Here is a 26,361-nt window from a genome sequence, read left to right on the forward strand (position 1 = left end):
TGCTTCAGATTCTGTGTCTCCCTCTCTCTCTGCTCCTCCCTCGCTCATGCTCTGTCTCTCAAAAATAAATTAACGTTTAAAAAAGTTTTTTTTTAAATTCCTGGGGCCCAGCTGCACCTCAGACTGATCAAGTCAGAATCTCTGAGGTTGGGACCAAGCATCAGTGTTTTTCAAATCTTTCCTGGTGATTCTACTGGGCAACCAAGGCAGAACTACTGCCAAGAGCCAGGCTAGCTTCATTCACAACCTGATTTATGCTACCCAGCTTTGTAAGCCAGAGCCCTGGATGGCACCACCGTGGACCAAGCCTTTGGCCAAGCCCCCCAGAGCTGCTAACTTCCCTTCCTCCTTCATGCAAAAGACAGTGTGCCTGATGCGCCCTGGAGCTGTTTGATGTTGTGACCCTGTGTGTTTCCATCACCTGCAGATCTTCCTCCCTCTTCTCTCCATCCCCACCCCCTGCCTTAGTTCAGTTTTCCCCATCACTCACCTGAGCTATTGCAGTGGCCTCCAAACAGGCTCCCCTGACTAACCTATTCTCTGCACCAGGCCAGGTGCAAAGTGGTCTCTCTCTTTTCCCAGGCCTTATCTCCCACCCTTTTCCCACTCACACCCAATGATCCTGCCACCAGGTCCCTCAGTGCTCCATGCTATTTCACCCCTCTGTGTGCCCTCCTGAGCTGCCTGGAAAATCCCCATCCTTCAAGCTCCAGGCCAAGGGCAGCTTTCCGAGAAGGCTTTGCAGACCATGCTGAGCCTGATGGGTTTCTAGTGCCTCTGGTGCCACCAGTGCCACCACTGAACCTAGCCTTACCCCTCCCTGCATGCTTTGCACGGCATCTGTTTCTCTTTCTCTCTGGGACCACCTTACTACTCCTAGAAGATCTTCACTTGCAGACCTTGGGAACCTAACAAAAAGCCGACTGCCTGAGCTCAGGGTAGGACCCCTGCCCGGGTCCACTTCCTCTCACCCACTTTGAACCACCTCTGCGCCCACTTTCCCCAGGCCCTGACCTGCTGTGCTTGGCAACTTGGTTTCATTTTCTGTGGATGTCAATTGGTAAGTAGGCTCTAGATGGGCTGCTTGTGACCAAGCTGGCAGGTCACTGAGGCTGCTCTAGCCCAGGCCCCAAGATCATGCCACAGAAATCCCATCCAGGACAGGGAATCCTTTGTGATCTCATCTGCTTATTCCTCGAGGCTAGGGACTGAGCCTTATTCAACTTTGGATCTCAAATGCCTAGTACCATGCCTCCAACCAGACCCAGCCTTCTGTAGGTACTCAATAAATGTTAATTGGGTGGGTAGTTGGATGAATGGATGGCAGCTTGGCTGGTAAGGGTAAGGACTGAAGGATAGATGGAGCCATAAATGAATGAATGGTGTTTCCTTTCTATTTGCCCTAGTTCCTCCCTTCTGATGGTCAGACCTTTTCTGCTCCCTTATACCTCCCCTCTGGCAGTCAGCTGCAATGGCCCATGGGGGTATACACCCAGGTGCAGCTAGAAAAGGTCAGACCGGAATGTCACAACAGCTCACCAAGGAGGTGTCCCCTTGCCCGAATGCCATTTGCAGTGAAACTGTACCCCAAACTGTCCAGCACCTGACTGCGTCCTTTAACCATTCTGTAATTAGGTTAGATGCATCACTCACCATCTTTTCTTGGCTATACAGTGAGCCCTAGAGGTCTTACAACCCCTTACAACCCCTTACAACCCCTGCTTGTCTTACAACCCCTCCTCCCCCAGCTCAGATCTGATGCACAACAAATACTCAAGCCTCCTAGACACAAGAACGGAGGCTTTCCCCTCATTGAGGAAGAGATGGACTTCTTTCATCTAGAAAGTTCCGCCTCTGCAGAGATGGTTTGGCATCTGTTTCTCAATCTGGGATAAATGTTCTGGATCAAGGAGTCCCATTAAAATGCCTCCTAGAGCACTTAGGGAATTATGCTTGGGGAGTCCTTCTTGGCAGCAGATAATAAATCAATCACAGTCCAGTGAAAACGCTGAGTTAGAATGGGATCACTCAGGCCAAGCTAAAAAAGGAACCAGGGATACCCTTTCTCTTGAGGCCAAAACTCAGTCCTTTCTGTAAGACTTAGAATGACCAACCAGTCCAGTTTGCCCAATCCTCTCCCAGATTTAGCACCTAAAGTCCTGCATCCCGAGACCCCTCAGTCTCAGGCACACAAGGCCAGTTGGTCATTCTCACTTGGGTGCTCCTTCTCTCCCCTTGTCAGCAGTTCCCCTGCACAATGCAGGAGCCCCATGTGTGCCTCCATGTTTATGTGGGTGACCCTCACTTCCAAATACCTTCCCGGCTGTTAGACCTGGAAGCCAGCGTGAGTCCACGGCCAGTGAAAAGAGCATGGGGCTCCTGTTTTCACCCATAGGGGCTGAATTCTGAACCTTGCTCCCTGTGCTACCCCAGCCCCAGCTCCCAAATACCGGGGAAATCACAAAGAAAGGGAAGGGAAGGGAGGCAAATGTACCTGAAGGAGGGAAACATTGGCAAGGCTGAGTCTGAAGAGGTAGTTCCTGTGAAAACAGAGACAAGAATCATAAATCAAGCTGGTTCTGCAGGCAGGTCCCCAGGAAGCAGCTTCCCGGCTCCAGCTTCATAAGGTGCCAGGACAGGGTGCAGACTGCAGAGGGCCTGTGGTGGGTCAACCCCCTGGGAGAGTTTTATCTCCATTGGCTCTGTTAACCCTCACAGAAACTCCATGAGTGGAGAGGGAAAACTGCATTTACAGATGAGGAAACAGGTTGGCCAAGTCATAGACAGTAAGTGAAGGAGTTGGGATTCACGCCCAGACTTGTCTACTCCTGAAGCCCACACCGTCCCTGCTCCCTGGCTGCCCTGGCAGGTCCAGGGAGCAGCCCCACCACCTTCCTCCCAGCCAGAGAGCCCACTTCTGTTAAACGTGATGCCTCATGGAGCTCCTGCAGGAGCCTAAACACACCATCTCCTTCCTTCCACCCAGACCCACTCCTGTCTGACTCCCCTCCTCAGACAGACCAGCCATCTCTCCTAACACCATGCCTGGGGCCCCCGGAGTCCTGTCTGCCTCCTCATCTCCCGCAGCCCCTGCCTGTGGTGACTCTGGATCTGACCTTCCCATGATCCCCTCCCTGGATCACCCTATCCGCTTTTGCCCCAGTGGCCCCCTCAGCGCCCCCACGATTCCTCTCCTGTGCCCCCCCAGCCCACATGGGGCTGCCAGCCTCATCTGCCTCAAATACTGTTTTCATCACATTAGCCTCCTGCTCAAAAACCTTAAATAAAGAAACGTGTCCACACAAAAACCTGCACATGGATGTTTATAGCAGCATTATTCACAATTGCTCAAACTTGGAAGCAACCAAGAAGCCTTTCAGCAGGTGAATGGATAAATACACTGTGGTGTATCCAGATAATAGAATATTATTCAGAGCAAAAAGGAAATGAGCTATCAAGTCATGAAAAGACATGGAGGAAACTTAGATGCATAATACTAAGTGAAAGAAGCCAATCTGAAAAGGCTACACACTGTATGATTCCAATTATATGACATTTTGGGAAAGGCAAAACTATGGAGACAGTAAGAGATCAGTGGTTGAGGGGAGGGAGGATGAACAGGTGGAGCACAGGATTTTTAGGGCAGTGAACCTCCTCTGTATGACGCTGTAACACTGGATACATGTCATTATACCTTTGTCCGAACTCTCAGAATGTACAACACTAAGAGACCATAATATAAAATATAGATGTGGGGTGATAATGATGTATGTGTCAATGCAGTTCTTCAACGACAACAAATGTACCCCTCTGGTGGTGGAGGCTATGGGAGCAGGAGACACATGGGAAACATGTGTACCTTCTTATCAAGTCTGCTGTCAGCCTAGAAATGCTCTAAAAATAATATAGTCGTAATTTTTAAAAAGGCCTTAAATAGCAGTGATAATATATCAAACAGATGTAAAATCTTGGTTTTCCCTAAGAATTTTTTTTCTCTCCTTCTAACATTTTCTTTTAGCCATTCCCCTTTTGGTTCCTGAGGTTTTTAGGAATAATTGCTTTAGAACATTCTGGCCTACCTCGGCTGTACTGAGAAGAGAATTGAAGGGAAATGCTGTGGAGTGGGCCAGGAGGAGATGGGGGATGGAGGGGTCCCTGTTGAATGAATCCAGAGGCCTGAAGGAGACACTTCAGCCTGGAGGCTTCTTGTCCCCAGCTCTGGCTCCAGGCCCAGACGCCGCTTAGCTTCTTTGCTGTTCTGGGGCCGGACAGGCCTCGCCATTGACCTTGGCTGCAGGCCTCTACTGTCCCTCCCCAGCCCCCTGCCCTGCAGAGCTTCCCCACCCCCTCCCTCCTGGCCTGAGAACAGATGGACTCGGACTCTGCCCCAGCTGTCTGCTCAGGTAACAGAGGCATCTGCTCACAGCTTTAAAAAATTAGGGGAAACATTGCATCACTTTATTAATTTTTATCCCATCAAAAATCGTTTATCACAGCAACGTAGTCTGCTCCTCTGGGAGACGAGAACAGAGAGAAATCTCTTCAGCCTGACCTGCCCCTAAATCCCCTATGGAACAAGGCAGGGTATGAATAAATAAAAAATATCCCCAGCTGAATTCCAGAGACCTAGGGGGTCAGAAAGAAGAGGGAGAATGCCAGGCAGAAGGACAGGAGGAAGGAAAGTTCTCTCTCCCTAGAGAACGGGGGAGAAGAAACTGAGGAACCACTTCATTTGCTGTGAGGGGTGCAAGGCACCATGTCCTGCCTGACTGTCCCCTGTCTCTGAGGGCACAGCCAGGCTCAAAACGCCAGGAAAAGGCATGCCTGTTGTGTGGGGAAGCCCCAGAGTGGGTCCGAAACAGCAGCGAGAACACAGGCAGGCGGCCTAACCCTTCTGAGCTTCAGTTTCCTAATCCATACAGTAGGGATAATTACAGAACCCTCTGCCCGGCGTTCATGTGAAGGTTAGGTGATTTATTACATGCCTGATTTACTATATGCTTTAGATGCTTTACTACATATATGGTACATAAAATAGTGCCTGGCACATGGTTGGCACAGAAAGACCGGCAGTTTTCAAAATGTGTCCACAAGGTTCAGAGCAGAGGCATCAGTGGTATCCTTTTGGGTTTAAAGAAGTACAGCTGTGAGACTGGCAGGACCTGAATAAGGGAGAAGGATGGTCTCAATGTCAGCTTCCTAACTGCAATGCACTGTCATTATGCAAGATGTCACCACCGGGGGAAGCTGGGTGAAGGGTATGTGGACTGACTTCCTACAACTGCATGGAAATCCATAATTATCTGAAAATAAAAAGTAAAACCATTACAGCTGACCCTTGAACAACTCCAGTTTGTTCTACACACAGATTTCTTTTCAATACCGTACTGTAAATGTGTTTGCTCTTTCTTATGATTCTCTTAATAACACTTTTTTCCCTAGCTTATTTTGTTGTAAGAACACATTGTATAATACATATACAAAATACATGTTCATCGACCATTTATGTTATCAGTAAGGCTTCCAACCAACAGTAGGCTTTGAGTAGTCAGGCTTGGGGAGCCAAAAGTTATAGGTAGATTTTCAACTGCACGGAAGGGGAGGGAGGTCAGTGCCCTTAACCCCCCATGTTGTTCAAGGGTTAACGGTATTTTATTTGCTGGGAAAAATAAAGCCCATACCCTTGTATATTTGCGTAAGCACAGATTACCTCTGGGAGGACACATTCTCGTCGCAGGATGTGCCTCCAAGAAGGCGTCCTGTTTGGTGTGTGTGTGTGTCTTTCATTGTATATTCTTTTGTACTTTTTGAATGTTTTACCATGACACATTCATATCACTGATGCAAAATAATTAGTTAATTAAAAAAAATGCTTTCAGCCCTGGCTTCACAACAGTCCTGAGAGGTTGGCAACACAGAAGACTGGAAGCCAGACTTTACAGATGGTTCAGAGGTCAGTATCCTAAGAGCAGTGCAGCTCCTCTGGTCTTTGTCCAGAGCTCTGCTTGGCTTGCTTCCTTTTCATAATGTAAATAGGGGGTGGGTACACTCTGGAAAACCTGAAGGTCAAGGTTGGTAAGCCACGCAGGATAGCCTGGGGTTGCCCAACCTAGTGGCCACCCTCCCCCACCTTCAGACCTGCTGAATCTGAACATCTGGGGTGGAGAGCTTCTGAAAAACACCAGTGCAGTCGAAGGTGATAAGGAACTGGCAGAAAAAAACTCTAGCCCAGAGGTAAGGAGACAGGAGTTCTAGCCCCATCCTCTGTTGTCGTCTTGTTCAATGGGATCTTGGGAAGGTCAATTCCCCTCTCCTGTCCCTTGCCTCCTCATGTTGAAATTGAAGGCAGTTAGATTAGACTAGTGATTTTCAAACCTAGGAGTCCTCAGACTCACCTGGAGGGCTTGCTAAAACACATTGCTGGGCCCCACCCCCAGGGCTTCTGATTCAGCAGGCCTGGGGTGGGGCCAAGAATTTACATTTCTAACAAGTTCCTGGTGCTGTTGGTACCGCTGGTCCAGGGATCACTCTCTGAGACCCACTGGAGTAAACCATCTCTAAGCTCCCTTCTCTACTAGAGCTAAGAGTCTACAATTTTGTAAGGTCTCCACAAGCCCTCCCTGGAGCCAGAATAGTGAGGCTAAACAAGATTAGGCAACAGGGAGGGAAGTGAGGTGCTTCATACAAGAAGGCCATGGCCTGAGTCCAGCATCCTAGGTGCAGGCGGCCAGCCAGCCAGCAGGGGGCTCTTGGGCACCTTCCCTGCATGGAGCTCTCAGGGAGGACTTTGCCTGGGCAGTCCAGGAAGCAGGGTAGGGACGCGGGGTAGAAGGTGGCCAGCAGATGTTCCTGCTCTTGAAAACTACCAGCCACAGAATCTGGGGGTCTAGAGGTCACCCTCCTCCCCGCCTTGCTCCAACTAATGCTTCCTCTTGTGGGAGACAGACATTCAGATACAGAGAGGGCCTGGCAGAGAGGAACACGGGCCCAGGATGAGGGCCTGCCCATAGTGGGCTCATCCCAAATGATATTCCCTCCATCCAATCCTAAGCACACTACCCCTCGTGGCACCAACCCTCCTGCACCTCGTTACCTGGCTCCCACGATGAGCTGGTTCCTGGAGGGATCCAGAGCAAGCTGGGAGAAGTCTCGGGCTCCAGGGTAGGTGAAGTTGAAGACCCACGGCTTCAGATCTGGTGGAGGGAGAAGCAGGCATTCCAGTTACTGTTGGACCAGCTGTGCCAGCACTGGACCCCACAATGAAAGGGCTAACATCAGCGAGCGGTGAGGCGGAAGCAGTCTTGGCACCCCCTAAACCTGGGTTCCACTTGCCCCCTCTGTGAGCAGCCAGCTGGGGGAGAGGGGGTGGGGGTGTCGCCACTGTTCCTGCTATGTCCGCTATCTCAGAGAAGGGCTCCACCTAACCCCTAGCTGCCCAAAGGGAAAACTGTAATCATCCTTCCCTCCCCTAAACCCTCACCAGCACTTAAAAACACTCGGAAATCTTGTCTGTCCCACTTCCAAGAAATCCATCCCTTTTGCCCTCTGTACCCTACCCCCATCCAAGCTAGTATCATCTCTTGCCTGGCCTGGTGCCAGGAGCATCCTATCTAGCCTGGCCTCCACTCCTGCCCCTCTGGTCGGTCCATTTCCTACATAGCAACCAGAGCGATCTTTCTAAAATGCAAATCTGGTTTTGTCGCTCTGCAGCTTAGAACCCTTTAATAGCTCCCAGTTGACCCCAGAAAAAGTCTCAACTCTTATGAAGGCCTTTGGGCTCTGCACTGTCTTCCCAGTTTGGATGCCTGGCACATTAATTATTTAGTGCCACAGAAAGAATCATACTTCATATTTTACATTTCCCCTCAAACTACCGCTCCAGCCATACTAAACTAGAACACTGTGCAGATCTATCGCACCAGAGCCTGCAAACTTTGCCTTTCTGTTCTCCCTCAGTGGAACAGTTCCTGTTCAGCCCCATCCCCACCCTACCTCCTCCAAAAAGACTTTCCTGACTCCCGAAAGCCTGGGTGAGGCCTCTACTTTACTGCCATCAAAGCCCCCATATTGCTGGGTGTATATCCCCATTGTTTTCCCTGGGGGGTAGGGAAGCCCTTGCTTCTTAGATCTCTAGGCTGTGTCCAGCACCTGGAAGGAATTGAGTAAATGCAGGATCAATCCACAATTCCCATCTGTACAAGAAGAACCAAGTTTTCAAACAAGCTTCCGTGGAGGTGGGAAACAGAAGGTGGGTTTATCCCTGTCTATCCCTGTCTCCAACGAAGGAGCTTCCCAGCCGAGGCCAAAGTCTTCCATGGAGATTGGTGGGCAGAGAGGAGATCTCACAGCCCTCTGGATGGATGGGGCAGTGGTCTGTGGAAGGTACGCCTGGGGATGGTACGTCAGGGTACGCTGACTTTCCCTCTTTCCCTTCCACTGGAGACCCACTTCTCCCATCCTGGTCCAGAACCCCTTAATAGCACTCCTCAGCCTCTGCCTCATAGATGGGAGGGAACTGACCAATAACGAGAGAGCCAGAGAACCATGGGGCAGAGAACTTTCATGCCAATGGAGAAAAAGATGAGGGGGGAATGTGAGGTCCGGTGCTTTCTCCCCACAGTCTATTAGCAACTGGCTCACAGAAGGCCCAGAGAAGTATGTGCGTGCGTGTGTGTGTGTGTGTGTGTGTGTGTGTGTGTGTGTGTGTGAGAGATCCAGGGGAAATAAATCATTGCTCATTATCCCTCCACTACAGAGTAAAAGCAGCCCTTCATTTCTGCACGACAAGCAAACACTTAATCGCTCCCTGGAGAACTTGAGGTTTTGTGAGTTGGATGTTTTTCAGAAAACTGTGATATGCATGATTAAAAAAAAGAAGAAGAAAGAAATTCTACGGCAAAATGTAACAAACCCCTTGGGTCTGCCTCTGTCCTCAGCAGGGGACTATAGGTTAGCAAGAATTACCATGAAGTTGCAATGGCATTTGGGCAATATCGGTGTAAGAAGTGGATCAGGAGTCGGGTAAGCTGGATTTTTAGTTGACCTCAGGGCCACACTCAGAAATCCTGGTAGAATAGTATACTACTTTATAGACTAAGTCAAGGACTCTCCTCCAGGAAGACTTCCTGGATCACAATCTCTCCACCCTGATTTTATTTTGCTCCATATTCTCTCTACCTTGTCTATTCTGTTCACAGTGTATTTTTTTGTCACTCTGAATGTGCTCAAGCCTGTTTTCTGTGGTGGGGGTGGGGAAGATATGGAGGGCTTGCCTGTCACCATCAGATGAGTGCTCCCCAACGGTAGCAACTGGGTCACCCTTTAGTTCCTTTTGTCCCCTCCGACAGGGGTCTTCCAGATGTGGGCAGCTGAACAGGGGAAGGGGTGGCATGACTGGTGTGCAGCAAACCAGGAGAAACTCCATGTGGGGACTTCTCAGCTCAGTCTTCACTCAGGCCCTTCCCTGGGGCAGGGAAGGGAAAGGAAGATGAAACAGGGTAGGAGATGTGAAGACAATGGGAGGCAGGGGCAGAGGAAGGAGTGGAGGGTGACGGCCGCTTCCAGTTTCTTGTAACTGACAAGGGCAAGGGGAAAGGGGCGAGGGGGGAGAGAGGCAGGCGGGTGCAGCACGCTGATCCTGGGGGAGCTGTCTTGGGAAAGGAGCCAGCTTCCTCTTATTAAACAGGCAAACAGGACCAGAGGGAAACCTGTCTTTAAAACACCAAGCACGTTCTGAGCTCCGTGTGCAGGGAAGGCTTTGGACGGCGACTTTAAGAGAAAAATGACATTCTCCATGACGCGCCTGTGATTTTAATTATAGTCAATTCAATTACCCAGTTTGTGGATTAACCACTGTCAGTGTTAACTCCATCCTGGCTTCTCCCTGCCTCCTAGAAATTCCATGCCGTGGCAGAAGGAATAACGTGCAGGCCAAAGAGAGACACAGGTGGGCCCCCCTTAAAAGAAGGAGAAAATTTAACCTTACAAGATGGAAAAACGCCTGCCAGACTCTGCAACAGGCAGGTCCTCTAGGGTATTTAGGGGTTATTCACAGATCAGCCAGGTGTCAGGGGAGAAGGCAACTCACAGCTACAGAGTTGGAAGCCTACTGATCAGTCAGAAATAAAATGTAACATCTGAGGGGATGCTGGAAGCTGGGGGTTGGCACTGGGCTGGGTTATATGGCAACCTCTCTGGAACGGCAGCATCACCCAGAACACAGTTCCCAACATGAATTGAGTCCCTGGTGTGTGCTCACCAGTACTAAAGGGTGTGAGGAGACAAGAGGACCAGTCCTAGTGCAGGACCAACTGCACTGGCAGACCAAAGGGAGTGATCTTTAAGGAACAACAAGAGATACTCGAGTACCCAGAGGAAACTCTTACCTCTGAAGTCCCACAGCATCTAGCCCTGTCCTTGGTTCAAGTAGGGCCCAATAACAATTTGGTGAATGGATAGGAAAATCCAAAGCTGTCAGAACGGAGACCCAGGTGAGTGGAGGGGAGGCCAGGAGGGCTGGGGAGGAAAAGTGGAGATGATGCCACACTCTAGGGCTGTCAGTCTAGGATGATGGACATCTCTGCTTGCTGGGGCTAAGGGGATTCCTTAGTTACTCCATGACAATCTGAGCCTCATTCCTCCATTCTGAAAGAGGGTGGGGAAGGAGGTTATTTCATTCAAGTAATATACACCTTAAGATAAAAAATGGTGGGAATGAAGCCAGGCATTCAAGGAACACATCTTCCACCTCTCCATTACCCCTACCCCCTTATCTATCTAGTTTGCTCCAGTACAGACCAGCCTGGCTGGGGGACAGAAATTCTCTTGCTCTCCTTCCGTTGTACCTGCCCCAAGAATCCACCAGGCCAACAGTGGCCTCCAGCAAAGCCCCTCAGAGGAAATGGTTCATTAGGAGTTGCCATGGGGCATCCAAGATGAGGATAGCCCTGAGAGTCCCGCTCCTTCTGTCCCGCACTTGGTCCTTCCCTTCAGTGACAGCCACCAGCACGCTGGGAGCCATCAGAAGTCTGAGAGTGTACGCGTGTTTTGTAGGCTTAAGGACATTGCTAATTTACTTTAATCCACTTAAGCCTTCAAAGCCTTGGATCCCAGCTCAAACAAGACAGCACTGAGAAGACAGCTGCAAATTCTCCTCCCGGAGGCAGGAGCCAGCCCACAGCTGGGAATCCCACACTTCCCAGCCGCCCCAGCCTCCCCGCCTTGCTAACCCCAACACCTATCCATACCACCCCTCCTATCCCCCAAATCCCATGCCAGCCTCGCACTCGGGCATTTATTTTTCTGCTCTGGTTTCCATCTCTGCCCTCTCGATTAGCTGTGTGGAATCCCGAGGACGGCTCCTCACCCTCCTGCCCGTGGCACCTAGAAGGTGGAGCCCCGATCGCTCTGCCACGGGGAGTAGAAAGAGCACTGGGTGCCCAACGTGAAGGCCCGCCTCTGACAAGTCTCTCCCACCCTCTACACCTCAGCCCTCCCATTTGTAAAGGGAGGTGACAGTCCTTGCCTTGCCTCCTTGCCAGGGTACTTGTGATGAGGAAATAGGGCAGGTGTCTATCAGACTTAAGAACCTGGGGACCTCTGAAGCTACATCCGCAGATCCCAGTGTGAGCTGCCATGCAGGTGACGGATTCGGAAGTGCTGATGTGGCACCACCAGGGAGCCCCAAACTGGCCAACAGGTCATGGGAGAACATCCCGCATGTTCTGGTATTTATGTTTTGTTTTGGTTTTCGATTATCATCGACTGTATGTATTAATTTTAGAAACCCTTATTGAGAATTTATAGGCCTCTCAGAATACGCCCAGTGAGTCACAAATCCCAGTTTGGGAAACGCTTTAACAGGACACTCTCATGCCCTCCCTTGATAGACAGAGGGAGTTATCAGTCACCAAGGACCCGTTTCCCTGTGGGTTCCCAGGGCCCTGAAGACAGGCATCTGCAACTGTCCTAGAGCAGAAGGAAGCCTTCCAGAGATCTCCAGGCACCTCCTCAGGAGTGAGTCATCTTCATTCTGGCCCCCCAACGAAGCTAAGAAATACTCATGCTTCCAGAAGAGCTAGAGCTGAGATGGCCGATGAACCCCTGTCCACTCTACCCAGAATACCCACAACCCCTCCTCCTAGCAGGAATGCCAGAGCAAGGCACCCTCCTCCTCCAGGTAAACATGGATGGAAGGCTTAAATAAATTGGAGACTAAAATCAGACCCCTCCAGCCCATGGCTACTCATCCTTCTAACATTTATCCCTAGGGGAACATCCCAGGACTTCCAACATCAAAGAGACCCTGCTGAGTTCAGACCTAAGTCCTTCAAGGCACAGCCATTGCAAAAAGGACCGAATGGGAAGTGGCTCTCACCTGCAAAGGCCACAGTGGGGTGTTCCCTCAGGGTGCACAGCTGCTGCTCACTGCTAGGTTCAGTGACGACATCCTGGGAGCTGGACAGGTGGAACACCAGCAGTGTGAGGCTGGGCGGCAACAGGGTGACAGCCAGGGGTCCCAGGAACACCATCGTTGGGCCCCTCTGCAGTCCTAGCTCCGGAGGCAGGCAGGTAAGGTCTGCAACGCAAACATTGACTCTCACCACGAGCTCCCTCAGGAAGGCCCACTTCTCCCAGTTTCCTCCATGGTTGTTGGCAGGCCCACGGGCTGTGTTTGCTTGTTTAAATACATTTACATTTTACCTATGTTACTTATAGTTTACTCTGCTCTAGTAACACAGAGTTATAGATCATATCTGGAGAGCTAATTTCCCTTGCAACGGTATTCTGGATAAAACTGACAAATTATAGAGCTTTTTCTATTATGATCCCAAATGGCGTAAAATTAGTTTTAATGATAAAGGTGGTATCTAGGGATCTTAATAAGTGGAGCTAGGACACGTGGGTAGCCATTTGTAAAAAGATAAATTTGGATCCATAACCCACACCTTGTACTAGGAAAAATTCCAACTGGATAAAAGATTTAGGTGTTAAGAATAAAACCATAAAAATACTAGAAGAAAATGCAGGCAGAATTCTTTATAATTTTGGAATAAAGAACCGGGACTCAAAATCCAGAAGCTATTAAAGAAAAGATTGACATATTTAACTACATAAAACTTCAAACTTCTGCATGCCCCCCCCAAACAAACACCAAACAAAATCAAAAGGCAAATGACAAACTGGAAAAAAATATTTGCATTGCATATCACAGACAAGGGGCTAATATTCCTAATGTATAAATCAAGAGGAATCAAGAGGAAAAAGGTCAATAATACAGTACAAAATAGGCAAAGAATATATGTACAAATAGGGCTTAAAGATATCAATGACACTGGAGCACCTGGGTGGCTCAGTTGTTAAGTATCCGACTCTTTTTTTTTTTGTAACATTTATTTATTTTTGAGAGAGAAACACACAATGTGAGTGGGGGAGAGGCAGAGAGAAGGAGACACAGAAGCAGGCTCCAGGCTCTGAGCTGCCAACACAGAGCCCAACGAGGGGCTCAAACCCACAAACCACGAGATCATGACCTGAGTTGAAGTCAGACACTCAAGGCACTGAGCCACCCAGGTGCCTCAAACATCTGACTCTTGATTTTAGCTCAGGTCATGATCTCAGAGTCATGAGATCTAGCCCTGCAGCCAGTTCGGTGTGGATGGAGCCTGCTTAAGATTCTCTCTGTCCCCCTCTCTCTGCCCCTCCACTGCTTGTGCATGTGTGCATGCGTTCTCTCTCTCTCTCTGTAAATAAATAAATACTTTAATTAATTAAGACGCTATTTTCACTCACAATAAGAACAATGCAGATTAAAACCTAGACTGAGCTACTACTGTTCACCTATGAGTTTAGCAAAATTCCAAGACAGATGACACTCTCGGCGAGGCTGTGGGGAAGGGGGCACTCTCATATACCATCGTGCAACAATGGTACAAGCCCTATGGAGAGGAATCTGGCAAAACGACAGAGGCATGTACCTTTTGATCTAATTTCTGGGAGTCTTAACCAGTGCTACTCAAAGTGCGGTCCACAGATCAGTGTCAAATCCACAAACTGTGACAACTTCGTGGTAAGATAAATGCAGAAACTTGAGAGTGTTTAAAAATCTTTATAGTAATGTGACAGAGTAATTTTTATGTCTATTGGATCTAATAAAATTTGGAGGCTTGTATTTTTCATAGTTTTTTTGTCAATTCATTTCTCTAGTAATTCACTTTTATTGAATTTTATGTAAGTATCCATCTGCGACAGATTGTAAATTGAAATGTAAAACCTGCTCCTTCACCAGAGATAGTTGAGAAGCAAAAATAGACTAAACAGGCACCTGTACATGTGCCAGGTGATTTATGCACAAGATTACTCCTTGGGGGCATTCTTTGAAGTAACAGAAGACAGGAAACAACCAAACACCTAGCAACTGGAGACTGCTTAAATACGCGAGGGTGTATTTGTGTAACGGAATACTACACAGCTCTAGAAAAGAATGGGGATTTTCCCCTAGATTTCGATATGGGGAAATCTCCAGGTATAGTGACTGGAAAAAACCCGATGCAGAACAGGGTATTAGCTTGATACCTTTTGTGTAAAAAAGAAGGTGGAAATGAGAATACATATTTATAATTGCTGGTATGAGCATTAACAGACACTGGAAAAATAAACCCAAACTAATTTTAAATCAGACTACCTGTAAATAGCAAAATCATGACAGATGCTCCTTAATATATACCTTAAAATTTTTTTTAACATTTATTTATGTTTGAGAGACAGAGCACTAGTGGGGGATGAGGGGGGAGAGAGAGAGAGAGAGAGAGGGAGAGAGAGCAGGAGACACAGAATCCAAAGCAGGCTCCAAGCTCTGAGAGGTCAGCACAGAGCTCGATGCAGGGCTCAAACTCACAGACCATCAGATCATGACCTGAGCCGAAGTCGGACGCTTAATTGATTGAGCCACCCAGGTGCCCCAATATATACACCTTTTTATATTATTTTCACTTTTGACTATTAAATGTTTAACATCACCCATTCAATAAAAACCTCAAAAACTTTTTATTTTTTTAAAGTTTATTTATTTTGAGGTGGGGAGTGGGGAAGAGAGTAGGAGAGGGGCAGAGAGAGAGAGGGAGCCAGAAAATCCCAAGTAGGCTTTGCGCTGTCAGCTCAGAGTCAGATTTGGGGCTTGAACTCACAAACCCAGACTAGTTTTGGTTCCCTAAAACTTCTAATATGGGGCAGCACAACACTTCCTCTGGAGCTTGACTCAGACCCTCTGAATCAGCTCCCATCTCCCTCCTTTCCTGGCCCATCCAACGTGTCACCCACCAAGCCTTGTTGACATCACATCCCTCACAGGTCCCTAACCCACCGATAGACCTCCTTGGTGACAGTCGTCATCTGTGAAATAAAAGGTTGGACTAGATCAGGGATTCCCTGCTGGAGGTGGGGACAAATCAGAACCCCTTCCACTGGAGGTGGGGTCCTGGGACCAGCAGGTGAGTGATTCCAAAGATGACTGTGACAAACCTCTGCAGGGACTAGGGGCCCCTAGGGTTCCCTTCCTCTCGAACACCCTTTGCTCCTAACCCCTCCTCTCTTCCTTTCCTACCACCACTACCTTACTCTAGGTCTGGAAAATGAGAGTAGGATGACTTCTTGTCTGTTTCCTCACACCTGTGTGAGATGGGGTAACTCCTGTCATCGTGTTGCTGAGAGGCTTTGAGGAAATACCCCAGTGACTATGCGGACGGTGCACCTGGAAGAGCTCCCTTCTCCCTTACCTGGCCTCATCCTGCATCCCAGGGGGCCTTAGTCTCTGGAGCACCTCTTGGTCCCCTCAGCCTCAGGTTCAAATGTGGAATTCTCTGTCCCTCCCCGGGAGAGGTTGGACACCCCTGCTAGTGGAAACCCTCTGGGAGGGAGCTTTGGCCCAGACATCCTCCCTGGAGTGACTTTCACATGGCCGCTCACGTGGCATTATTCCTGAGAGCTAAACTGGGTCTTTCCTGCTGCATGGGGCTGGCGCTGCTATGGAATTTCCTCTTGCCCTTTGACACTTGTGCTGGATGCTTTCTATTTGTCCCTCTACTCTGCCCCTCCTCCGTGCTCAGTGCCTGGGCTGCAACAGGGGACTCCTTCCCTCTGTTTGGCCAGTGGGGACACTGGCGGAAGATGGGAGGAATGGGAGAGAGAGGAGGCAGCTGGGTGAGCAGCCGCATCCCCCCACAGAAGGTCAGAGTTAAGCTCCCCCCTCCTCTCTTTGCCTGGGGTGGTGCCAGCCCCTCATTATCGGAGGCCGGGTAGAGCCCAGTGAGCAGTCCCATATGGCTCCCAAACCCCTTCCCACACCTTCGTAAATAGTTCCTTTATTAAACTGCCCTCCCATTTCCCGGTTTGAGTGTGCCATCTGTTTCCGGGGGGGGGGGGGACCCTGACTGATAAAACATCTCATTGGTGATATTTGATGCCTATGCAAATATCATCTTTTTAGACCTTAGCTGGGGCTTTTCCTCCATCGGCCATCAGCCCTTCATCTGAGGCGGTGTGACAGCCACCCTCCCCTCATTATTCCCAAGCCTCCCCTGGCCCCTGCCTCCCCCAGGAGCCAGGCCTTAAAGTACCTAATTTCCACAGCAGAAGCTCCACTCACATTATGGTTTTTATGTAAATATGTCCTCCAAGTCCCTCCGGAATCAATAATTACTAGATTACCATCACCTGGTCCACCTGGGCCCCAGCACAGCATGCCTGCTCTTTAAGGAGAAGGGAAGGGAAGGGAACACAGCATGTGGATGGGGGTGGGGAAGGACTGGGGGCAGGACCTAGATCCAGATCTGCTCCACTCAGGTGAGGGAGGAAAAAGGAATAGAGAGCCAGAGCAGTGGATGGACATGTACACAGCACACCGACCAGAAAGCCCCCAGAGAGAGACAGACTGAAGGCTAAGCAGGGAGGAGATAGGAACAGCCTTTATTCAGATGAGCATTCCAGTCCTTAGAGATGCAAGTATGGGCCAAGGTGCTGACTTCGGGGATCCCACGGGGGCACACGCACAGGCCTATTTTGCCATCACCTTCAAGGACGCCTTCTGTCCTTAGTAAGGAAGCCAGTAGACCCTAAGAGGGGTACAAAGGAAGGAGAGAAGCAGGGCACCGAGGAGTGGGGCTGGGGTGTGGGGTGCTGGTGGTCAAGGCAGAGCTCGATGAGCCAGGGCTTGCGGCTTAGCAAATGTCAACAAAAGTCAAGGGCGCCATACTGAAAAAAAGGGAATGGTCAATCCCCACATCACTGAGTGTTACAGGACTGGTCTTTGTGAGCAGAGTTCTAGATACTTGGGTGGGGGGTGAATTTCTAGCTCCCGAGAATCCCCCTTCTTTGGAAATTATCTCCCCCCTCCCTCCACAGGTCAAAGGGGTAGGCCCCCGCAGCCTTACATATGCCTATCCCCACTCCACCATAGCTGCGTGCACCAAGGATAGTCATGTCAAAACAGACCAATCAGATGTTCTCTCATGGTAATTTGGGGCTGTAACCCCCATCCAACCCCCAGGGTCAAGTCAAGTCAGTGTTGTAGAGGAACCTGGAACAAGCAACATGGGCCCTGTGGGGTGGCCATCTTTTACCTGTCATGTGGGCTGAGGAGGGGAGCAGAGGCGGTCTGAAGACAGAGAGCCAGGACAGGAGACAGACAGCAGAGCCTCTCTGGGATGCTAACAGACTCCCAATTCTAGCCCCTTCCTGAGGCCTGACTACTTTCTACTACCATGAGCCATCAGCCCACTTCCTGGATCCTTGTAATAAAATCTCCCATTTTCTCTTAAGCCAGCCAGAGTTGTGTCAGACCAGGAGTTGCCTGCACAGTATTGCCTCCTTGGTGCCCATTCTCACCACCTCCTTCCTAAAGGAGCCTCTGCGTCGGTGGGGGTTAGGGGGAAAGGTACCCTGCTCAAAGCCATCCAGACAGGGGTGGCCAGTGAGATGTGTGAGGAAGTCATCGGTAGGGCTTGTGGGGAAGCTCTCTAAGAGGGCTTTCCTTCTCCCAGAGTGGCCAGTAGCTAGGATGGATGATGCTACATTACTTAGTATCCCTTAGCCTCGTGATCCAGACTGTGGTGCAGAAACATAGGTGGGACCTGGGAGACTGATGATAGAATCAGGCAGCTCTGGTCTGCCCTCCTCCAGACTTCTTTCTGTGATGTTTGCTCATCATACTTCTGTACCTGTTTCCTTGTCTGTAAAATGGGGAGAATAACACCTACTGCAGAGAGGTGTTATGAAGATTGAATGAGTTATTTTGTCTAACAGGCTTAGAACAGCAGCTACCCCAAGGTACACAGCATGGGATACACAACCTATCCCATACGGTTTGGGTTTTCATTCTTATACCCAAATATGCCTATGACAAACAGGAATTTCTATTTGTAGTATATTTGTCTGATCTGACACTAAAATAATCCGGGAGTTTCTCCGCCGGCAGTGCGTAGCAGAGGCCTCTCGATCTTCCTGAGGGCTGTAGTTACCACAGCAAGTCCTGAGCTCAGGAGGCCACCAGGTCTCTATAGATCTTAGTTCTGTCACCTATAAATGGGGCTAATATTTCCCTGCTTCCGAACTATGTCTGGCACAAGTAGGCCCTTTATGAAATCCACCTGTAAAAATGTATTCGTGTACATAAAACACTCCCTAGTCACTGAAATGTCTTCCCAGATTCATCCATTCAGTCGTTTATACGATACTTCACTGAGCATTTGCTGAACACCTACTATGTGCTGGTTCTGGTACAGATGGGGGAAATGAGGGATGGGGGAACACTCCTTGAAAAAGTATGGTCCCTGCCTTCAGGGAGCTTACAGTTTAATAGAAGAGAGGAGACAGTTCTCCAAGGGACAATATATCACAAGGCAGACACAGTGAGCTGGGGCCTGGACAGGTAAGGGAGCACAGAAAGCCTGTGCTTCATCCTGTCGTGGAGCCACTTGGCACCGGCACTGTGTGGTAGGGTGCTCTAGGAGTGGGGAAAAAGGGAGACGTAGCAGCAGCCGACTCCTGCTATTTTGGGAAAGCTTCAGTGATAAGGAAAGCATTTTCCTAAATCATTGGCCAGAGCTTCCATTGCTTTCTCTCTCACTGCTGCCCCAATTCCCTGTGGTCCTCGATATGGGGTCACTCCGATGACACTGGGAGGCATGTGATGCATGTGCTTGTGTGTGAGAGAGGACGCACACCCACACATGCACCCCCCTGAGGACTCCTCGCCTTCCATGGGACTCCTCCAGGGCTTACTTTCCCAGCACAGACAGTGGGAGGAGGATTAGCTGCAACCGGGGGAGGGGATGAAATTGCTGAGTGCAAGGGAGAGAAAGCAAGAGAAGGACGGAGGGCCAGGGCCAGGCCTGCTGGAAGGCCCAGTTACACAAGGACCTTTGCTCTTCTCTCTGGGGCAGAGGAAGAGGGAAACAGGGGTGGAACGTGTGTGTGTGTGTGTGTGTGTGTGTGTGTTATGAGAGAGAGAGAGAGAGAGAGAGCTGAATCCCCCCGCAAAAGCCCAAAGCAGACCGTGCTGCTTGCTGGAGCGCTGACTGCCCAGACCTTCCTGCAGCGGGAAGAAGCTGAACTACTGCACTGGAGACCATCTTCATTCACCAAGCCATTCAGTGCCGGGAGGAACAAAGGGGTCCCAGTGTCCGGCAGGTTACAGTCCTACAAAGGAGATGGAGGCCTGAGTGCAAGATGAACAGGAAACAGATGATGAGGGGGGCCTGAGACAGGTGCAAGGTGACCTGGGAAAGGGAGAGAGAGGAATGCCAGGGGCAGGAGGCCTAAGAAGCCTCCTGCAGAAGGGAGAACTCAAATAGGGCCTTGAAGGAAAGAAGGCGGGAGCTTCCCCGGCCATCACGGGCAAAGAGCATTCCAGAACGATGGAATGGCAAACAGCACAGGCAAAGACTTGGCCCTGGACCATCCTCACATAATCTAGCAAGGCTGGAGAACGGGGCAGAGGGAGCTGAGTCTGGAGAGGAAGACCAAGGCCAAATCATGGCGAGACTAAACCTAAAGCGTTGCGAGATTTCCTTCTGCTGAAACAGAAGACTAGTTAGTGGCTGGGGCAGTGGAAGGATGTGGCCATATCTGTGCTTTGGGAAGTTGGGTGGCAGTGGACAGTGACAGCAATAGGTTAAAGCAGCCACCAGTCTGCAGGGCAACTCAGAGAATGGAAGTGGGTGTGCCTCTTGCTCCAAGAGACTTGAGCCCCACGCCTGGAGCAAGGCAGATCTCAGCTCCACCTGCTCCCCGCAGGGGACATATCAGCTCAACTGCAGGCAGTGGCCCTGCAAAAAGGCTGGGAGTGACTGAGGGATCAGGTAGGAGAGGGTGTGTCATAGGGACGAGTCAAAGGGGAAGACCACTCAAATTGCTACTGCCAGGGGGTCCTCTCCAGAGAGACCAGGGACCTCTTTCCTTTTGATTGATAAAAAGAGTAATTGGAAAGGAAAAGACAACCTACAACCCTAAAGATAAGGGCTTAAATAAGCATGGTTGCTGTGTATGGAGAAGTGCCAGGTACTGTGCTAAGCTCTTTCCCTGCAAGACCTGATGGCAATTTGGCAAGAAAGCTGAGAGATGCCCTTGTGATCATCGTTCGAAGATCATCATTCATAGCTGATATGAAGAAACAGAGGTTAGCCAGGCTGAGGACCATGCCCCAGGTCCTAGTGCCAGTTAATAACTGAGTAGGGATTTGAACCTGAGACTGTCTGCTGTAGACGCAGGCCACTACACACAGTGTCCTCCCTGGAGGAGAACTGGCCTCAGCCCTCCTGGCACCTTCCAGAGCCCTAACTCCATGCACTCTCCAAGCAGCCTTCAGAATTTAATTTGGTTTCCTGAGTTGGCTTCCCAACCAGGGAGAGCACTTTCTGGCTATAAATTATTAAACTGACTTCCTGCTGCAAATCAGTCTCCTGTGAGTTTGGGCTGTGGGAGCCAGTTTTCCAGGTCTTGAGTGGCTATGGAGAAGGAAATTCCAGAGGTTGCCTACAGACAGGGCAGAATCCAGACCCCAGCCAGAGCACTGACAGCCACAGCCCACCCCCCAGCACAGGCTGTACAGCTAGGGGCCAGGGTGGGTGGGAGAGAATGAGACGCTTCTGTTTGTCCCCACTTCAAGCTCAGCCCAGGAGCCCTTGAGTACCTTCTAGGAAGGGTGCACTACTGCTCCTCCTTCCCGGCCCCTCCCTTCTTGCCACCATTCAAAGTCCCCACTTGGCTGCCTGCCTGGGAAAGAGGGAGAAAAAGAGAAGGAAAAGAAAAGAAGAGGAAACAGGGGGAAACCAAGAGCAGGAAAGAATGCATTCTGTCTGCGGTTTGGTAAGGAGGGGAAGGCGCAGGGGTGCCCCTCACTCCCCCACGGGGGCCACCAATGCCATCTTCCCACCCACCCATCACTCACCACTTGGGGGGCAAAGCTTAGCCGGGCTCAGCACAAAGATAAAATTGAGATGCAGATTCCTTCCCATTGCTCTGAATAGAGCAGATTGGATACGGATTTTCCTCTTTTCTTCCCATTTAGACCATCTGGGCGACTGGGGCCCAGAGGGAAGGGTTGGGACCAGGTGGGGGAGGGACAGAGGCTCAGAAAGACTTAGCACTTTTCAGCTCTGGAACCTGGGAGTGGGGGTGGGGATGCTCCCCCTGTCCCAGGTCAAGTTCATTCCCTGCCTTTGCACCATGCTCTCTGCTCTCTGGCCAGGCCAGGCCCTGCTTGGGTTCTCCTCTCCTCTGTCTGTTCCTAGCAAACTCCAGGTTGTGCATTTGCCCTATCAGCGTTGGGCAGTCCTTGCCATCCCACCCACATCCCCCCAACTGCAGTGAGACCCAGGGGGAAGATAAAAGGAAAAGGGCGATCATAAAAAGTTAAACAGGAAGGGCTCTTGAAGATCATTTAGTTCAACCCCATATTTTACAGATGAGGAAACTGAGGCTTGGGGGAGCGTATCTAGCTCGAGGTTGGGCAGGGAGGTGGTGGGAGATCCAAAACTAAGTAAATAGCAACAACAGAGACATGTTTTCATACATCAGGTGGTATTCTTTTTTAAAAAATTTTTTTTACTGTTTTATTTTTTTTGAAAGACAGAGAGAGACAGAGTGCTAGCAGGGGAGGGGCAGAGAGAGAGAGAGAGAGACACATATTCCAAAGCAAGCTCCAGGTTCTGAGCTGTCAGCACAGGGCCTGATGCGGGGCTCCAGCCCAAGATCATGACCTGAGCTGAAGTAGGACGCTCAACTGACTGAGCCACCCAGGCGCCCCTCAGGTGGTATTCTATGCTCGTTATGCCATTTAATCCACACAATAACCCTGTGAGGCACATACTATTATCATACCCATTTCATAGACGGGGAAACTGAGGCATCAACCAGTTAAGTAGCTTGCATATGGTCAAACTGGTAGCCAGATCCAAACCCAGGCAGTCAGGCTCCAGAGCCTCTCCCTTACACAGTCTCAGTGCACCAGGCAGGAAAATGGCATTATTTGACATAGCTTCCGGAGCTTCTCACTAGGGCTCAGGCTGCTCCAGTGATCACTCGCAGATGGGAACCCTCTAATGCATTCAGTCATTCTGTATTTATAATCATGGAGCCTGGATTTGCTCCTGTGAACAAAGTATGTCCACACAAGGTAAGAATTGAAAACAGGAGTACAAAGGGAATGTTCACATTACTTGGGAAAGCAAGCAAACGTGAACCTCATGGGGGCAACTTTGTAGGAAACAACACGTGTGTGGAGGAAGCTGGACCAAACGCACAAAGACAGAATGAGTGCAGAAGGGAGATGCCATGGGTTAGGCCCAGGACACTGCCTCGCAGTTGCCATGCAGCTTAAGCGAAGCAGGGTGAATAAATGTTTGGTTCATGCCTTGCACAGATAACTGTCCTGAATGGTGATAGTGGTCCCACAAAGGTAGTATGACAATGAGTAGGGATTCTTCCCCCAAACATTCTGTGATGTTTTATTGTTTTTGCAAGGAAAAGGAAAACAAAGGAGACTTGCCTACTTTAATTGCTAGAATTAAATGCTAAGGATGTTGCCAAACACAAATCAAGCTTATCTATTCATTAGAGCAGCCTCCTTTCCTCCTCCCCATGGGCAAGCTCTCTCTGTGGAAACATTTTGCTATCAGATATTCAGTTACTGCATAAAAGGAAAACTGCATTGGAAAACATGCCTACAGCTCAAAAATAGAAGGCAAATCCAGCTGAAGGCCTGGGCTTCCTCGGGGTTTCAATGACAGATTCACTTGCTCAACATAAACCTTTGCAAAGAGGGCCTGTCTCCAGTCACTCTCTTGAGCATGGCTCTCCACACCCTGGGTGGTGCTGACGGTTGCACAGCAGTGTGAATGTACGTAAGGCCACTGACCTGGACACTTAAAAATGGCTAAAATGGGTTGGTGGGAATGTAAAATGGCACAGCAGCTATGTAAAACAACATGATGGTTCCTCAGTAAATTAAAAGTAGAAACGGGGCACCTAGATGGCTCAGTCGGCTAAGCATCCGACCTCTGCTCAGGTCAAGATCTCTCGATTTGTGAGTTCGAGCCCCACATCGGGCTTTGCGCTGACAGCTCAGAGCTTGGAGTCTGCTTTGGATTCCGTGTCCCAATCTCTCTGCTTCTCCCCCACTCTCGCTCCAGTCTCTCTCTGTCTCTCAAAAGTAAAATAAACGTAAAAAAAAAATAGAATCATCATCTGATCCAGCAATTCCACTTTGGGTACACACCCCAAAGGACTGAAAGCAGGGACTGGAAAAGGTATTTGGACACCTAGGTTCCCAGCAGCATTATTCACAACAGCCAAAAGGGGGAAGCCACCTAAGTGTCCACTGGCAGGCGAATTGATAAACAAGATGTGGTACATACATACAATGAAATATTATTCAGCCTAAAAAGGAAGGAAATTCTGACACATGCTGTGACGTGGATGAACTTGGAGGACCTTATGCAGAATAAAGTAAGCCAGACACGAAAGGGCAAATATATGATTCTACTTAGATGAGGTACCTAGAATGGGCAAATTCATAGACACAGGAAGTAGAGTAGCGGTTCCCAGGAACCAGGGAGAGGGAAAGATGGGGAGGTCATTATTTAATGGGTGCAGAGTTTCAGTTTGCAAGAGGAAAGAGAGCTGGAGACGGATGGTGGTAATGGTTGCACAACAATGTGAATGTACCAATACTACTGAGCTGTATACTTCAAAATGGCTAAGAAGGTAAGTCTTATCTTTTGTGTATGTTGACACAATTAAAAAAAAAAAAAAAAAAAGAACTCCTAAAATCCACTGGTCCAAGGAGGACCAGGAGATCCCAGGAGGCGAGCTACTGGCGCACCTTACCCCTGACCTGAGTGAGAAGAGGCCCCCTACTGTCCATCCACAGCTTGGCTGTGTGGCTGAGACATCGAGCGGCTCGGGGATGAGGTGTGGGCAGCCAGAGATGGAGGGGAGCCTTAGGGCACCCAAGAGACGCAGGCCCCAGAACCAGCTGAAATCACTCAGCAAAAGGGGGAATTTTTGGGTGAGTCCATAAGCACGAGGTGAAGGAGGCAAAAGAGACAAGGTCAGGTGTGAGGTCAGACTGCTCCACAGACAGGGTGGTTGCCCCTGCACTTGCTTCCTGTTGCGGCTGTAACCAATTACTACAGACCTCATGGCCTCAGGCGACACATTTATTCTCTTACAGCTCTGTGGGTAACAAGTCCGACCTGGGTTCTGCTGGGCTAAAATCATGGTGTCAGTACGGCTGCCTGCCTTTCCAGAGGCCCTAGGGGAGAATCCATTTCCTTGCTTTTTCTAGCTTCTAGAGGCCTCCCATATTCCATCTCAGAGCCAGCAACACTGGCTCCCTTTACCTATTTGTCCATACTTACATCCCTCCCTATCAAAGCTGGGAAAGAGTCTCTGCTTTTTTTTTTCCTCTAAGGTTTATTCATTTTTGAGAGAGAGAGAGAGAGAGAGAGAGAGAGAGAGAATAGAGCAGGGGAGGGGCTGAGAGAGGGGGAGACACAGAATCCTTAGCAGGCTCCCGGCTCTCAGCTGTCAGTACAGAGCCCAACATGGGGCTCGAACCCACAGACCGTGAGATCATGACCTGAAGCTGAAGTCAGAAACCCAACTGAGCCACCCAGGTGCCCCTTTAAAAAAATTTTTTTAATGTTTATTTGTTTTTGAGACAGAGAGAAAGAGCACAAGCTGGGAGGGGCAGAGAGAGAGATGAAGACACAGAATCCAAAGCAGGCTCCAGGCTCCAAGCTGTCAGAACAGAGCCTGATGTGGAGCTCGAACTCACGAACCGAACCGTTGAGATCGTGACCTGAGCAGAAGTTGGACGCTTAACCGACTGAGCCACCCAAGCACCCCAAGAGTCTCTGCTTTTCAGGCCCCCTGTGATTACGATGGGCCCACCTGGATAATCCAGGATGCTCTCCCCATCTCAGCGTCCTCAGCTGAACCACATCTGCGAAGTCCCTTTTGCATACTCACAGGTATGCAACTCACAGGTAACATACTCACAGGTTCCAGGGATAAGGACAAGGGTATCTTTAGTGGCCTACCACACTCATCATACATATTCCCACCCAAGTGGTCACACGTGGCAAACATATCTAATGTCCAGAGACTGATCTGTGCCTGAATTTTGGAAGAAGGAAGAGCAGCAGCCAGTAAAGAGTCACGGGCAAGTCAGGGCCACACAGTCTGGGGGGTGGGGGAGAGTGGTCAGGGGGTGTGATAGGAGAACCCCAGGGGGCAGGGAGAGGGGGCCACACATGGGACAGCACACACAGGGAAGGGGCACAGCGTGTCCCGTGGAAAAGAAGATGGTCACAAGATGCAAAGAGGAGGTCACGAGAAAGACTTTACAGGTGAACCGCACTTCAGACAAAGAAATTCTTGAATATTGGCACAAAAGTTTTACCAAAGCGTGATTATTCTTCACTTCCCAAAAGGATTTTCCAAAGCTTTCTTCAAGTAATGAGTTCCACTGTGTTCTTAAAATAGGATTTACACCCAATTTTTCAGTAACACATAAAGGGATGCTTGTAAATCTATTGAAATGAAGTGAGACCAGTAACATCTGCTGCCTTCTGTGCTGCTGGTGTCAGGGGGAGTGGGAAGGAGCTTCTGTTGGGGGTGACAGGCCCAGACTCCAGCCTGGACGGCCCCACCCCACGAAAGCCAGCTACTTAATCCTCATGGCAACATTCCCTCATTCTGCACGTGGACGAAGCAGCGGCAGAGAGGTGACAGAAAGGACAGCCACAGGCTGGGGACTCTCTGACTCCGCAGCCCTGTTCCTTCCGCCTCTCCCGAGACAGG

At 49.8% G+C, this 26,361-nt stretch overlaps 1 protein-coding gene across 4 annotated transcripts in view; it reads right to left on the reverse strand.

Moving 5' to 3' along the window:
* The window catches only part of SEMA5B (semaphorin 5B), a 117,896-nt gene that overhangs the window by 26,677 nt on the left and 64,858 nt on the right, over positions 1-26,361 (reverse strand). For all 4 annotated transcript variants that reach the window (XM_023260225.2, XM_045037027.1, XM_045037026.1 and 1 more), the window contains exons 2-4: positions 12,377-12,577; positions 7,094-7,193; positions 2,495-2,540 (exon numbers count right to left, since the gene is read on the reverse strand). In XM_023260225.2, coding sequence (XP_023115993.1) covers positions 2,495-2,540; positions 7,094-7,193; positions 12,377-12,530 — 300 coding nt within the window. In that variant the 5' untranslated portion in view covers positions 12,531-12,577. The remainder of the gene's footprint in view (positions 1-2,494; positions 2,541-7,093; positions 7,194-12,376; positions 12,578-26,361) is intronic.

This window comes from Felis catus, chromosome C2, assembly GCF_018350175.1.
Source record: "Felis catus isolate Fca126 chromosome C2, F.catus_Fca126_mat1.0, whole genome shotgun sequence".
Taxonomy (NCBI): Eukaryota; Metazoa; Chordata; class Mammalia; order Carnivora; family Felidae; genus Felis; species Felis catus.